Source organism: Musa acuminata, chromosome BXJ2-11 (assembly GCF_036884655.1).
Source record: "Musa acuminata AAA Group cultivar baxijiao chromosome BXJ2-11, Cavendish_Baxijiao_AAA, whole genome shotgun sequence".
In the NCBI taxonomy this organism is placed as follows: Eukaryota; Viridiplantae; Streptophyta; class Magnoliopsida; order Zingiberales; family Musaceae; genus Musa; species Musa acuminata.
The window spans coordinates 5,821,997-5,836,608 of record NC_088348.1 but is presented as its reverse complement, the minus strand read 5'-3'; the positions used below and the strand labels follow the sequence as shown (position 1 = coordinate 5,836,608).

Below are 14,612 nucleotides of genomic sequence, written 5' to 3'. Positions count from 1 at the left end.
GGGGATGCTTACAGTTGTCGTGTCGGCATGGTAATGCCAGCCAGTTAATTGCCAGCGGGGTCGGTGCACATTTATGTGCATGCCAATAGAATAGTATTCCATCGGTTGAGAACAGAACTAACAACGGTTCAGAAACTTTTCGCTATCAGTAAGCGTAACAAAATGATCTCAGGCTTGAATTCGTGTAAGAGTATCTTATATGCAGTTTAATATAACACTTGCAGAAGAATATTTGGTCTAGAAAAAGATCGATAGCCAATATGTTTAATTTTACATAAAATTGAGAGTAAGTATCAAACATCCGTTTGTTTTGCTACAATGCATAACACCAAAATCGACATTATTTGTGAAGAGGCAACTCATCAACCAACTCTGATATGGATCTCCAAATTGGCATTGTAAAGGTTTTTGGCATGATAAGTCGACCAGGGTGAGGGGAGGGGGGTCAAAGGAAATGCAACTCACCATCAGGAATATCCATATCACTGCACTGAAGACAACCAAAGACCACAAACTCTTAAGACAACACCTGTGACAAGAAGATGAAGAAAATACTGATATCCTAGTTTGATCTTTTAACCTATAGAACCCACCTGGAAAGAGCTAACACTATAAGAATCCAAGAAACAAAAAACATAAATAGAATTATTTCGTAATAGTCAGAATATTAATTCTCTCATGCTTCAAACAGAAAATTTTCACATAATACTACAAGTTTAATTACAGTGGTTTGAACAACTACATACATTCTAAACAGGAAAACTGCACTTCTTTACCAGCAATTGCTAAGATAATAGTGTTGGGATTCTCAAAAGGAAGCTTACACATGTAGTAGTCCTATTTATTAGCTTCTTATGATTCTCTATGATTTTGCTCACAGCTGTTTCTAGAATGTGTTTGGTGTTTTCCCCTGTGTAAGCATGTTAGGTTATATGTACCTTTTAAGAAGAACACTTCCTATACAATAGCTTGTTAGTTTCTCCTTCACCAAACTCTTCCTATGTCCAGAAAAAATTCAAAGATTTATTGCTGTTGCATGACTAGAGCAATAACCAACAAGATTGACCTTCTGCCCACCCTAACTAACCTTACATGTTTTGAGGTAATTCCTTTTAACAGATGCAAAGAAGACAAATAACCAGCATTGGCTGCAAGCTGAACTTAATACTTCAAAGTCCAAACTATTATTAACCACATGCGGACAATATAACATAACCGGAAATTCGACCACCCCCAGAAAGATGCTAGAAATCATTCAACAAAATCAAAAAGTCATTGACTCATGCCCATGCTCATCTCATTAAATATAAACTGTAGGTGACCACCATATGTTTTGAGATGTTTCTGACAAGGCAAGCAAAAGCTAAACAGTGCAATTTAGGTGGTCATTATAATTGAGATACTACTGATCAGTAAAAGGTAATGGATACATAGTACAACTTTGTTAACAATATGAGTTTAGGAACTTTTGACATTGCAAAATTAATATAAGACAAACTAAATAAGTCCAGATAAACAATAGTGAGACAGTACTTTTTTGTTAACGAGATGAAATTGAGACAGACTAAAATAGTGAGACCCAAATGGCTACCCACGTTATACCCTACAATGAAGAATGCCGACTTGATGGGAAATTTCAAATTGTTCAGTGGACATTTCAAAAATCAAACAGGTTCTTCGCTTCTGTATCAATTGTACAAAAGACAGGTGCTTCTGTATCCGTTGTAAAAAAACAGAAAACTGTGTCTTGATTAATTCATTACCTTGATACATCAAACACTCATGGAATAACATCTTATTATAGACTGAGAACTTCTATCTGATCCAAATAATTACCTACTTGACAACATGCACTTATGAGTTTCACAATTTCAAGCATTTCTAACAAAATCATAATCATTCACGACGTAATAATTCTTTCACAAGGACATAAAAATCATAATGGTCCAACCCTATGATCCATGAGAAGATAAATACATATAGTGCACCTAGAAAGAAGTTGTGTTTGGTGTAATGAGCAAGTCTGATGTTGGGAGAGAGCAATTCCTAGTTGACCCATAAAAATTATAATCAGAGTTTAATAAGTATCCTACATGATGCCAAAGATTAAACATTGCATCAATGGATGTAGTCTTAGTATCACATAATTAACAGGTATAAGCCACATGTCTACTTCACATTTAGAAAAATTAAATTAAAAAATTAACAAGTACCAATGAACCACATCCAGTTAAAAGGGATCCAATCAATAAACCGAGCAAAGCTCTACTTATTTAAGGAACCTCAGCTGGACTCAAAACTCAGAGTTGAGCTCAAAAATGTGTTCAAGTAGTGCTGAGTAATTTAACATAACGAGCAATTTCCATCATGGAAAACTTGAATGCCACACTGGGTAGCTCATTATTGTAACATAAGAGTATTTGATGCTATAAAACAATTAATGTTTATTTAAACTACCGTTTGTGCCATCACTCCTTTAGTCCTGGTAGAATAATTGTCAAGCTTTTCAGAGTTTTTCCTTCTGTGGTGTGAAAAAATGAGGGAAAGCAAGATGTACAATGTTTTCATTGAAAAAGGGACAACCAGTGAATGGGGCTTCCACTAATGCAGAGTCTGTGAAGGGCCCATGTACACAATCTTGTTCGTAATGATAGAGATTATCTTTATGACTAAAGCTATGCCCATTGTGGTGTGAGGAACATGCATTTTTCCTCAAAACAATCTTAACTTGTGCACATCCAATGCAAATCTTAACGTTAATAAATATTAGCAATCTTAAACAAAGAAGCATTCAGAGACTGGTATTTGTCTTCTCACCGATATATCATCTATCATTATAGCCTTAAATTCAATTTAATTCAACCACTTCATCAGAAATTGCAATTATTATAGAATATGCAAGAGTCCCTTATTGACCACCTGGTCAATAAGGGATCCCAAATCTTCAACAAAAAAAAAACCTGCAGGCTAGACCCTTGGACTAAATTTAACCTAATTCTTTTAGGAGTAAGCAGTCTAAGGATATGGTGAACCAGATAAGACAAAATGCAGAACATAAACTTATTGCACAACATTTTCTTAATCTTCTTTTTCTCTGCAGACATCAGCTGATTAGATTTTATTACATCAGATAATTGGATGAATTCAGTTATATCAGTTTCTCCTTTTGGGATTAAATTAGGCTTGATCTGGTTATTCACATAAACTTGGATGGACTTCAGCCTTAGCTTAGTCTTGTCTCAGTTTCACATGTATAACATCTACTCTAAGTGCTTCTGGCTAACAAAATCATGATGCACAAGGTGATTTAATGACTTCATATCTGAGTAGTTTTTCTTTTCTGAATTCGAGCTCTTTCTTGTTCTAGAGCCTCCCTTTTACGGGGTGGACTGCCAACATATCACTATCAGGATGAATCCTAAAAGAAATCATGTTGGTTCTCCAATAAGAACATCATGATAAAGTCTCACGTTATGACAACAATTTTGAATGCCTGCAATACAGTAGTTTGGTTCTATAGGCTAAAAAATTTATTGTCTAATGACATCACCAATATTAGAAGCATCATTAAACTATAATAAAAGCTAAAATTCCATTGCATAAGAATAGCATGGCAATCAATATGCACATCAACATATATCTGAAGAGACATAATCTGGTCTCATACATCCCACTAACGATATTGTAAAGGCATAAATGAAAAACATTATAACAAATTATCATACAGAATAAAGTATTAGATAAATCAAATATCATGTCTTACACCGACATAAATGAGAGAACTACAAGATCAAGTCTAAAATCTCATAGACTTAAAACTTAATCCCAGCGAATACATCACAAATTACCAAGATGGATAAAGCAGTAAGTTCATAGAGATGATTTATTCAATGACCCATCAGTGGATAATATAAATAAATCCAACTAGAAAATTGACAAATAGAATAACAACTGGACCACTGTGTACAATCTAAAAGCCATCACTGACCTCCACTAGGAAGCATAGTGTGGCACTCGTGCAGCCATGCTTGTAACCTGGGCCTGCACAAGTGTAGCACGAACCTTGGCTGCCAATGCCCGGTGGAAGAACTGCTCCCTTGACAATGCCCTTATGTTTTTCAGATACGAGTCAAATGGTATTGCTCCCTCTTGCACAGCTTTGTCCAGCGCATAGATGGTGTCCTCAGTTGCCAGGTCGGCCGCCGTGCACTCTTGCATCTGCCTCGACAAGGCATCAACTGGCTGAAAGACATCATCCACATCAACCCCATCATGGCACCGCCGACACAGCCCCTCATTCTCTCTCGCCCACCCCTCAAGCAAATCCGTGTTCATGAGGACGAGTTGCAGCTGCTGCTCAAGGCCCTCCTTCTCCTCGACCATCTCACGGAGCCCGTGGGTAAGTTCCTCTTCACGCCGCCGTAGCTCGGCCTGGGTGGAGAAGAGGCCCTCCATCTCAGCCTCCTGAGCACGGCGCATTGCACCCATGTCCGTATGGACGGCATCCAAGATCTTGGCAACAGCGTTGCGGCGGAAGACCTCGGCGGGGTCCTCGGTGGGCCGCAAGTGTGGATAGGCCTGTGACGACGGGGGCGGGGGGAATCGTGAAGGGCTACCAACGCCAACGCCATACGGGGACGAGAAGGAGGAGGAGGGCAAGGGAGAAGGGGAGGGAGAGAGGGAGGGGGAAGGAGAAGTTGTAGCGTGGTTGGGGCGGGTGTACAGGGGGGGATCGAGGCCGAAGAGGTGAGAGAGCGATCGGACGAGGTCAACGAGGTTGGAGGCGGGGAAGACCCACGAGCGGAGGTAGGGGGCGGCATCCTCGCGGACGAGCCCGGAGGGATCAACGAGGGGGTGACCAGGCTTCACGAGCATGTCGCGGGTGGGGGTGAGGTAGACGGCAGGGGGGCGTCGGGGGTAGGACTCGAGGAGCCAAACGGAGGCCGGGAGGTGGTACACGGCGCCGCGGAAGGAGATCGGGATGGTTCCCTCCGCCTGAAGGAGGTGGGCGGAACGGCCGTCGTTATGGGTGAAGGTGGCTGTGCGAGGGCGGAGGGAGGAGAAGGCCTCCGCCAGCGCCACCAGGTGCTGCCGTATATGCCACTTCACGTCCTCCGAGTAGGGCAGCGCCGCCGGGCCCCGCTGCGACAGGGCCGTCGTCAGGAACTGCTGCACGTGCTGGGCGGCCGCCGTCGCCGACGGAGGAGGATGAGGGGCCATCGCCAACGGGGTATTTCGGCCGATCGCACCCTTTTCTTTTTCTTCCTTGGGAGGCGAGGGTTTCTCACGTTGGGTCGGTCGGTCGTCAATCGACTATTCCACCCACGCTTGTTTCCTTTATTACTCCGGGAATTAGCGGATCGGATTGAAATAGTATCGGAATCCGAATCCTATCATAATTCCAACGTTGTTTTAAGATAGGCTGGCAATTGATCCAAGCCGTTCATCAACAACCCCTGTGCACTCGGTCCAGGCTTTACCAACTGAATTTGTGCCTGAATAATCTAAAGGGCAAATTCGAAAAAACAAACTAAAGTTTCTTTTTTTTCCCCTTCAAACATCTTCAACATTACTTTAATACCACATAATATCCTTTCTTTAAAAAAAATAAAATTAATCTTAATCTCTATCCCGTCGATCATCACCTTTATTGCTCGTTATATGTTATCCATCAACTTTATATCTTCATTGTCCTTGTCATCATCATACAACCCGTAAAGACCTCATTGCTACCGCCATCCCTAAGGCGTTATCGTAGAGCACTCTCGCCTCACCCTTCTTTTACTCCCAACACCGACTTTGTGCTCGTAAGAAAAGAAGATAAGAGGAAAAAAGAAGATAATGTAAAATAAATTTGGATGTAAAATATCCTTCCATAGATAATGTCTCTGCAGACTTTAGATCCAGCATTATTGCATGTCTCAAATTCATTTGCACTCCACCGGAATGAATGAAGAAAAGACCTGAAATGATCTGTCCTCAGTTCTTCAAGGATCCAAATCATGAAACCTCCCTAGTTCTCTTCTTCTTCAAAAGTTAAGATAGACTATGCATTAGACTTTCAAATGCCTGCACATTGAAGTCAGACCTTGATTAATTCCAGGCAAAAGACTAGACAAATAATCTATTCTATACTTGTCAATAAGATACAATAGAACTCTTTTTGAGTTGAGCTAACTTTGATGACATTGCTGCAACAAAAGAATTCAAGTAAAAGAATTGTTAACATTAATGTAACTCCTATTCCATATGAGATGCAGATCTAAAATCATTGTTTCTGTGCGCCGAAACTTCAATATGCCAAACAAATATGGAGACATCTCAGCCGCTACCAAGTGTACACACAACAAAATGCCATGTAAATGTATTATTACCTCTGAGGTTTGGGATTGGCTACCATGGAATGTTACAAGGTTGGATTCTCTCAATTTACTGCATCTTCAGACATTCTTTCCAGGTGGTGCACTGAAGATTCTTTCCATGTCAAAGAAAACTTCAATATTGTGAATGCTATACCCAACTACCATTAGCCAAAAAAGCAGATTGGCAAGTTCAGGAGCACTTGTTTCAGTCACCGAAGTCTGAGGAAGGGAAGAATGATCAGTAACTTGATTATGAACAAGACAAATGCAAAAACAAAATACTAAGTCTAACAAATAAAGAGATACTGCTAAGTTTATCATGAAGACGAAACCTTGAAACATCATTGAGAAATGTTACACAAAAGTTAGATCATCTGACTACCACATGCCACCAGCTGTCCACCATCCACCAGTGTAACTCCGTGCAGCCTGCTCCCCTCCTCTTTTTCTCTGACACCTCCACCCCTCTTCTTCTGTGCTACCTCCTCACCTTCTTCCCCTTCTCCCCAACCCCCGGCGCCCCTCCCCTCTCACCAAAATGGCCGAAATTGAAAATCTTGTCCCAACATCTCTAACAAATTAAGAACCTGTGCAATCTTTTCATATTTGCAGCAATATGAAACTTTTAACTCTTTTGCAAATTTAATTATGATAATACCCAAGAAAAGATAACAAAGAACATCCATTCAAGAAACCATGCCTCTCTCCAGCAGCACTTGCTCCGGGATTGACTACTAGTATGGTAAAATCCCACAAGGGCATATTACTAAAAATTTTCTGTTGCCTATATCCCAGCAGTCCGATCAATATGTCTACATAAGGATAGATAAACACGGGTTCTGTAGAGTGCAGGACATCTAAGGAAAAAGAAAGAAAAAAAAAATCCTCTTCTTCCCCTTAAGCAGTAACTGTTCAACTGAGGTCATTATCTACTTATCTCCAACCTAAACATCTGATCTCATCCACTCTACAATATAGCTGTGGTATATGTTAGACTATCTACTTTCTTATTTAGAGTAATATTTAGAAAGTTATAGTCTTATAACAGGGATGCTTTTTGAGGATGTGAGATTAAATTTTTTACCCTTCAACTTCTATGATGGTATATGCCTGTTGAGTTTTTTTCTATTTAGAATTTTACAAGGCAAGGGATGAGAATCTATGAATAAAGACTACTATAAAGCTCTAAATCCATCAGATCAGATCAAATCAAATGATAACAAAGATTATAAATACTATCTCCTTTCAAATTTATAATCCTCATCTCTCATCTCTATTCTCTTACCCCTCGCTTGTTCTTCTCCTCTGTTCTCTCTCATATCTCTCATTAAAAGTATTCATCTTTCCTTGACAAAAAAAGACATCAAATCCTATCATTTGGCCAAATTATAAAGCAGTCAAATGCCAAAAATGTCAACAGAAAACCAGTTATAACAATAGTTGCAGTAAGGATTTTACATATGAGAACAAGATTAGTAGGAGAAAGTGTGTCCCTAATATCTATGCTCCTCATTCCCTTACAGAATACAATATTAATGAAATATCCTAAAGGTCTAGACAGTTGCACATAGTTTCACTAGACCCAGCAGAGGTGCAGATCATAATCTCCAGCTTAACCACTATCATTAACTTAATTATTTCAATGTGGTCGCTAAAGAAATTAACCAATTTTAGATACAATGATAGTACACCTTTCACTTTTCCCCCAATCCTTACTACTGGATATGTAAGTCGATATTATGGATGTAGCTGCTTTTTAATTAAAAAGAATTCTATATCTCCCTACTATTAGAAAAACATATAATATCAGAGGTCAACAACAACCACCTTCACATTTTGTGAAGAGGAAAGGACACCTTGAGTCAAAAATACATTTTCTTGTCATTTCCAACAGAAACAAAAAAAGCACACCTTGACACTAATGTTCATGTGTTTCATTTTCTAATTTTAAATACTTCAGTCATCAACATGATACATATATAAGAAGGCTGCAAGCACAAAAGGTGGATAGGTAATCACCAATCAAAGTTAAACTTTCTTCAATGAAAATGGCAATTATCCCGCCCCTTTGGTCTAGTAGGCATCACAGTAGCTGCCCAACCCAACAACAATACACCAAGCACACTTAATGTCAATTATGATACATATGATTCTTGAGAAATACGGATGCCAAATTCTTAATTAAAGTCAAATCTTCATTGTAGAAATTATATCCATTAATTGCACATTATGCAATTTTGAAGTAGACAAAATTAGTAGCATCAAGAAGGTAGTCCTACCTTGGGTTCATAGTTTCATTAAATATGAATGTCGACTTGTATTATTTAGGTTTTGCATAACAAAATTGTTAAGTTACATTGAAGCAGAGAACCTCAATGATGTTTTCCCCTTTAACCAACATAGCCAAAGTCATTCATTTGGCATCCTTCTTAAGAACATCAATTCTGCCAGAACCTATAGGCATTCTAGGAATCATAGAAAATATAAACAGTAATTGATTTCTATATCATACATTTAAGAATCATGTTCATTCTAAAAGTGCTTCGAAGAATTGAAAGCAATTAAACCTAACAACACCTTTTAAAGTCTGTCTCTCATAGCTCGTCACAAAAAATAGTACTTTAGTAATAATTTTGGGAAGTCATGTCAATAAAATAAGATGGCATATCTGAAAATAACAAGGTGGTTTCTGGATCATACTTGTTAGTTTGTGAACCTTCCACTAAGCAATCTTCAAGAAAGTTATCGAAAATTTCTATGGTGTTCACACTTCATCTCAATCTAAAATAGATAGGCTAACTAGAAACAAATGATCAATGCTTCATGTTGTAATATTCAGAAAGGTTCAACATGAGTTTTACTTGGACCAGGACAAGGACAGCATTACTGTATGAATGAAGTTGGTGCAATGTTTAACCAGACAAGGGAGCATCCAAAGAGGTAGCACCTTTATAAGATAGCTACATTGAAATTCGAAGGCCAAAGAACAAATTTAGAAAAAAACACCATGATAGTTAGTATTCACTAAGACAAATTGTTCATTTCCAACTAAAGTTGATTTTCTCAAGTTAAATTACCATTAATCACTCATATTGTAATTAAATGTATTATGTAATCGTTCATCACTATCATGGTTAGTAAGCAAGAAGCAGGCAAAGAAGCTTGTTTCTTCTAAGCACATATGACAATGGCCTTAATCCATCAAGGTGAAACAGGATTTGTAAAGCAGACAGAAGAAAGTGAGCTTCAAACGCCTTAAAAGATAAATTATGTCTAGATTTTATAGACAAGTGTCTTCAATTACTTTATCATTTTTGTCATTGATGCATCTACATGACACCTAGGTATATTGCTGGGCAGAGCTACACCATAATTTATGACACATCTTAAGGTAATTACAAGCCAAAGTTAAGCTAGCTCATCTTCTGGAGTCCAGACCACAAATATTATACAACATAAAAATAGAAAAGATAGGCATTAAGATCCAAAATAGAACTCTGCTCCATGTAACTCTTATCATTAATTTATGAACGCTAAAAGTACAGTCTTCATTAGGAAAAAAAGGTACCTTGATAAGATGCTTTTATGCAAGTTCACAAGCCCAATAAACTAAGCAATGAAAGATGAACTACCTTTAAATTCTGGGGCTCTAGGGTCTTTAGATATTCCAAAAGTTCATTATGTCCATTTAACGACTTCCTTGCTACTTGGCGATTCAGTTCCTCGATTTCTGCTTCAAGATATTCTATGTGTTTCACTGCATCCATTTTTTCAGGGCCAGTGATCTTGTTCCACCTAATAACTTCTCCAGCCACCTTTTTCTGTGTCCCAAGTGCAAAATCTGGAACCTCCTACACCATTCACGAGGCAAATTATACAACATTTACAATCAAATGATCCTGTAAAAGAAAATAATCCTGGGCAGTAGATAGGAGATTAGGAATTGATCTGAACAATATAAACTTTTGAAAACACAATTCTCCATTTGCTACAACCATATCCCCTTTTTTCTTTCCAATTGCAGTCATTCTTCGAACAGCCGTTTATGGAAATTTACTAACAAAGCTATTTATGCCTCAATTGTCCAGTATCATATAACTTGTGACTAAATGTTTCCTATTTAATTTGTAATTCTGCATCAACTACCACATAATTTAAAACACAAAAACAGAAAATTGCTTGCTTGAGGTCCAACCATCATCTGCAACTAGTTTGCAAAACAATAGCCCACAAGCAAACTAGCTATTACTTTTCTTGAAAAAAGCTTGATAAGCAAAGTGGTTATTTGTAGTAAATCACGTCAGATAGAAATTTTAAAATACCCTCACTACCATGTTCCTTTTACCATTAATATCAACATGAGCATCTAAGTTGCAATATGATGATAGTTAGATAAAACTGATTACAGAAACAAGTCAAGAGTGTCACATCTCATATGGACAGATAAAATTGTTTGTTTTGCCAAATTAAAAAAAAAAAGTCTCTAGTTCTTAAAAAAGATAATCATAAAAAAATTGAAGTTTCAAGTAGATATTATCACTAGTCACCAGAGGCATCAAAACCACACCCACCCCATCTTGATAGCAATGTCAGAGAGAACATACATTTTTTCTTCTGGATCAGGAAGGGCAATATGCTCCAGGCTTTGCTGCAATTCCAATCGGTATTGTGCATTCCCAAACATGTAACCAGTCATCATAACACTATACATGAGTTGTGCCAGGTTCTCCGCTACCTGATACCAGAACAAGGTACACATTAAAATCCACAAGAAAAAAACAAAGTCATGACTGCAGAGTACTATTGAGATTATAAATATAATACAAATGCCATACTATTCATGCACTCATGTTTTTGACTCTTTGTTACCAAAATGGATAAAAGATATTACAACAGGTAACATCCCGTAGCAACTGTCATTGCAAAGAATTGATGTGGAAGTGTTCCAATCTTATTTGTCACAGTTTGACGCATAGCATCAACAACCTCAAGAGTAAAATTAGAAAAAAAAAAATAGTGTAACAATATGAGACCATGTAATATTTAATTTTCTAAAAATAAAGGGCCTATATGTAATTATAGATTTGTGAAGGAATAAAAGGTAAAACTATCATTTTTGACATGTTTATATGCTGTAACCAATTTACGCTCCATTTGTTATGTTGTTATTTTGAAATTAAAAATTTTATAAAATTATATGACAATAGATAATGATTGTTAATCATATTCTTATATGATTAACTTAAAATTTTGATATTAACCAATCGTTATTATATTTATTAAATACTGATAAATCTTATTTAATAATTTTTCATTATTATCTGAATTATAAACTTTCTATATTGGAATCGGTGTATTAAAGTATTGCATGATATGTGCCCACATGATTACCGATATATACTATGGACATTGATCCTTACTATTAAGCAAGTAGGTCAGTTCCCTTAAGAGATTTAGCAGACCATCAAACGTGACAGCTAATGGTCTCCCGCTCGAGATAGGGGAGACATGTCTCCACTTGTGGCTAAGAGGCGCCACTCCAATGAGAGTGTTGTATGGACCCTTTTCGTTGTTGTTGAAAAGCTATCCATCTCGAGAGTTCGGGTGTTCTAATGAGCCATCGATTAACATGTAATATGTTGGCACTTGATAATTATCAATGTTGCAAGTTATTATTATTTTATTATTTCTTAATGATTGACTGGTTTAATCCTTTGATTTATTATTCATTTAGTACACCGGTTGTCACTGTTCTTATATTTTATGCCTACTCAGCAATTCAATTGTTGCTCAGTTATGTTATTTTTTTAAATATTTCAGAGCCTTAAGTTCCTAAAGGATTTCGAGAAAATAAGGAGATACTCTGCTCTTACAAATAGATAGAATTTTGCTTTATATGTATATAACAGAAACAATATAACCTTTTGATGTAATATATTTAATGTATACAACTGTCATACTGGTTTGTTGTCACAATCGGTGCATTTCTGGTGACAGATGCACTTGGGATGTGACACTTCAAATACGCATAAATTCTTATTTTAAATTCTGCTTATCATAAAAGTCGAAATGAAATATAGGCACCAACCAAAATCTTTCAGAACAAGTTACACATGAATCTGATGGTTTCCTATTTTATCTTAAAAGAAATTTCATAGTTACAAAATATAGGATGAAAAGTTATCTGTTGTGGTGACCTTTTCATGAATAACTCCATAAAATATGGCTGAGCATTTCTTACATATTCCAAAAGAATATCTCTCCTGTTCTTGCGCTGAGAATATTAAAAAACCAGAAATAAGCAAGCTACCCTTAAGTGTACATGTAATATATCCACATGATCACTCTCCGACATCATAATTAATACACCATCATATAAAGAAACATGTGTCTAACAGCATAGTCTCTGGATCAAGGTATACAATTTCGAATAATATCACCCGATACGGGTGGTATGTACCGGTACACGGACCGTCCGTTACTGGACGAAACGAAATATATATATATATATTAATATATATAAATATTTTATAAAATGCGACGTCTCCTTTTATAAGAATATTTATATATAAATATATATAATATTATATATACATATATATATATATATATATATATATATATATAAACGAGGCGACTTCGCCCCGCTTGGGAGAAGAGAGAGGCGACGCCACCGAATTTATATATATATATATAACGAGTGAACGTCGAAACTCCGGTACGGTACAAAATTGCATACCTTATTCTGGATAGCACATATATAGCTCTAAAAAATCCTATGGATTTTCAAAATATTTAGACAAACATAAAACTAACAAGGCATACCTTGCTCGACGACATCGCCTTTTCCTTCTCCCACGTCGAGCGACGTCATATATATATATATATATATATATATATATATATATATATATATATATATATATATATATATATATAAGGTGATATCGCCTTTTATAAATGAGGCGACGTCGCCTTTTATAAACGAGGTGACGTCGCCTCGTTTATATATATATATAAATTAATAAATATATATATAAAAGATTATATATATATTTTTTATAAAAGGTGACATCGTCGAGGCAACGACGTCGCCTTTTATAAGAATATATATGTATGTATATATATATGTATATATGTATATATGAATGTATATATATATATATTTATATATATATCGAACGATATACCACTCGATATACAGTTTCGTACCGTACCGAGCGAACGTCGAAATTGCATACCTTGTTCTGGATAGCACATATATAGCTCTAAAAAATCTCGTGGATTTTCAGAATATTTAGACAAACATAAAACTAACAACTACAAAAAGAAGAAAATTTTAGATGGAACAGTTTGTAGTATGTTGCTGCAAAACAACACCGCAGCAGACAAGCTGATAGACAAAAATCAGATCACCCAAGTTTGGTTGACCAAAAGACTAAACCAATATACATTCCATGGACATAGCGCCCAAAAAGCTGGTGAATGGTTTCAAAAAGAAATGATCCAGAGAACTCTTTTGAATTTCCAAAAGAATATGATGAAAAATTAAGCTCCCCTACTTTTCCTTAAATCTGAAATGCGATTCTCCAAATTTTCTTGTTTCCTCACCAAACAAAGATGGGGGAATTTGATTTTCCAAATGATAACAGTTCTCCATGAAGTTCTGATAGGGGTGTTTAAACTAGTTCAAACCAAACCGTTAAACGTCAAACCGAACAATTTTTTTGGTTTGGTTGGTTAAAGTAAGATAGTCCGAACCGGAACCAATTCAGATCATCCTAACCGAACTAAGTCAAAACCGATTAATCCGATTCGTTTAACTGGTTTATAATTTAAGCAATTCAAAAATATATATTGTTTTAAATGAACCGATTCAGTTCAATTGAACCGAACCAGAATATTGGTCCAATTGAACGACACAATAATATCTATGAAATTGAGCCCACATTATTTTTAAATTTGGGCATTTGGATCGGCTTGATTAATCGGCTTGAACCGATTAAATGCTGAGGGCAATGAAGTTAATCAGATTGATATCTTTTAAATTAAAATCGATTTGAACCAATTAACGAAACTAAAGAAGGGTATCCTCAAACTGGAACCATTTATAGCCTTCAAAATCGAACCATTGGTAAATCAATTCAGACAGAACCAATTTTGAACCAGTTTGATTCAGACTCGATTAGGTTCAGTTCGGTTTTCCAATTCAATTTGAATACCCCAACGCTCAGGTACAAAACATATCGT

General features: G+C 36.6%; 2 protein-coding genes across 4 annotated transcripts; both read right to left on the bottom strand.

The window, feature by feature from the left end:
* Positions 1-174: 174 nt before the first annotated feature.
* LOC135627849 (protein ELC-like) lies at positions 175-5,228 on the bottom strand. 3 transcript variants are annotated; one of them, XM_065134229.1, is made up of 2 exons: positions 3,989-5,228; positions 175-593 (listed from the first exon to the last, which is right to left on the bottom strand). In XM_065134229.1, the coding sequence occupies exon 1, from the start codon at positions 5,218-5,220 to the stop codon at positions 3,994-3,996; it is 1,227 nt and encodes a 408-aa protein (XP_064990301.1). In that variant the 5' UTR covers positions 5,221-5,228; the 3' UTR covers positions 175-593; positions 3,989-3,993. The 3 variants fall into 3 exon arrangements, with proteins under 3 accessions (XP_064990301.1, XP_064990299.1, XP_064990300.1); XM_065134227.1 differs by having other exon boundaries at positions 175-529; XM_065134228.1 differs by having other exon boundaries at positions 175-490.
* Positions 5,229-5,930: 702 nt separating this feature from the next.
* On the bottom strand, positions 5,931-13,202 carry LOC135626352 (uncharacterized). Its single transcript, XM_065131580.1, has 7 exons — positions 13,188-13,202; positions 12,549-12,636; positions 11,264-11,350; positions 10,963-11,093; positions 9,995-10,210; positions 6,375-6,581; positions 5,931-6,069 (listed from the first exon to the last, which is right to left on the bottom strand). The coding sequence occupies exons 1-6, from the start codon at positions 13,200-13,202 to the stop codon at positions 6,441-6,443; spliced, it is 678 nt and encodes a 225-aa protein (XP_064987652.1). The 3' UTR covers positions 5,931-6,069; positions 6,375-6,440.
* Positions 13,203-14,612: the final 1,410 nt, after the last annotated feature.

Bases quoted from the DNA above. Each gene is read 5' to 3' on its own strand.
- LOC135627849 (XM_065134229.1), bottom strand. From the start codon at position 5,220: ATGGCCCCTCATCCTCCTCCGTCGGCGACGGCGGCCGCCCAGCACGTG.
- LOC135626352 (XM_065131580.1), bottom strand. The intron at 11,351-12,548 runs AGATAACTTTTC...ATTTTACTCTTG, and splicing joins CATGAAAAGGTCACCACAAC to AGGTTGTTGATGCTATGCGT. The intron at 11,094-11,263 runs GTTACCTGTTGT...GGTATCAGGTAG, and splicing joins AATGACAGTTGCTACGGGAT to CGGAGAACCTGGCACAACTC.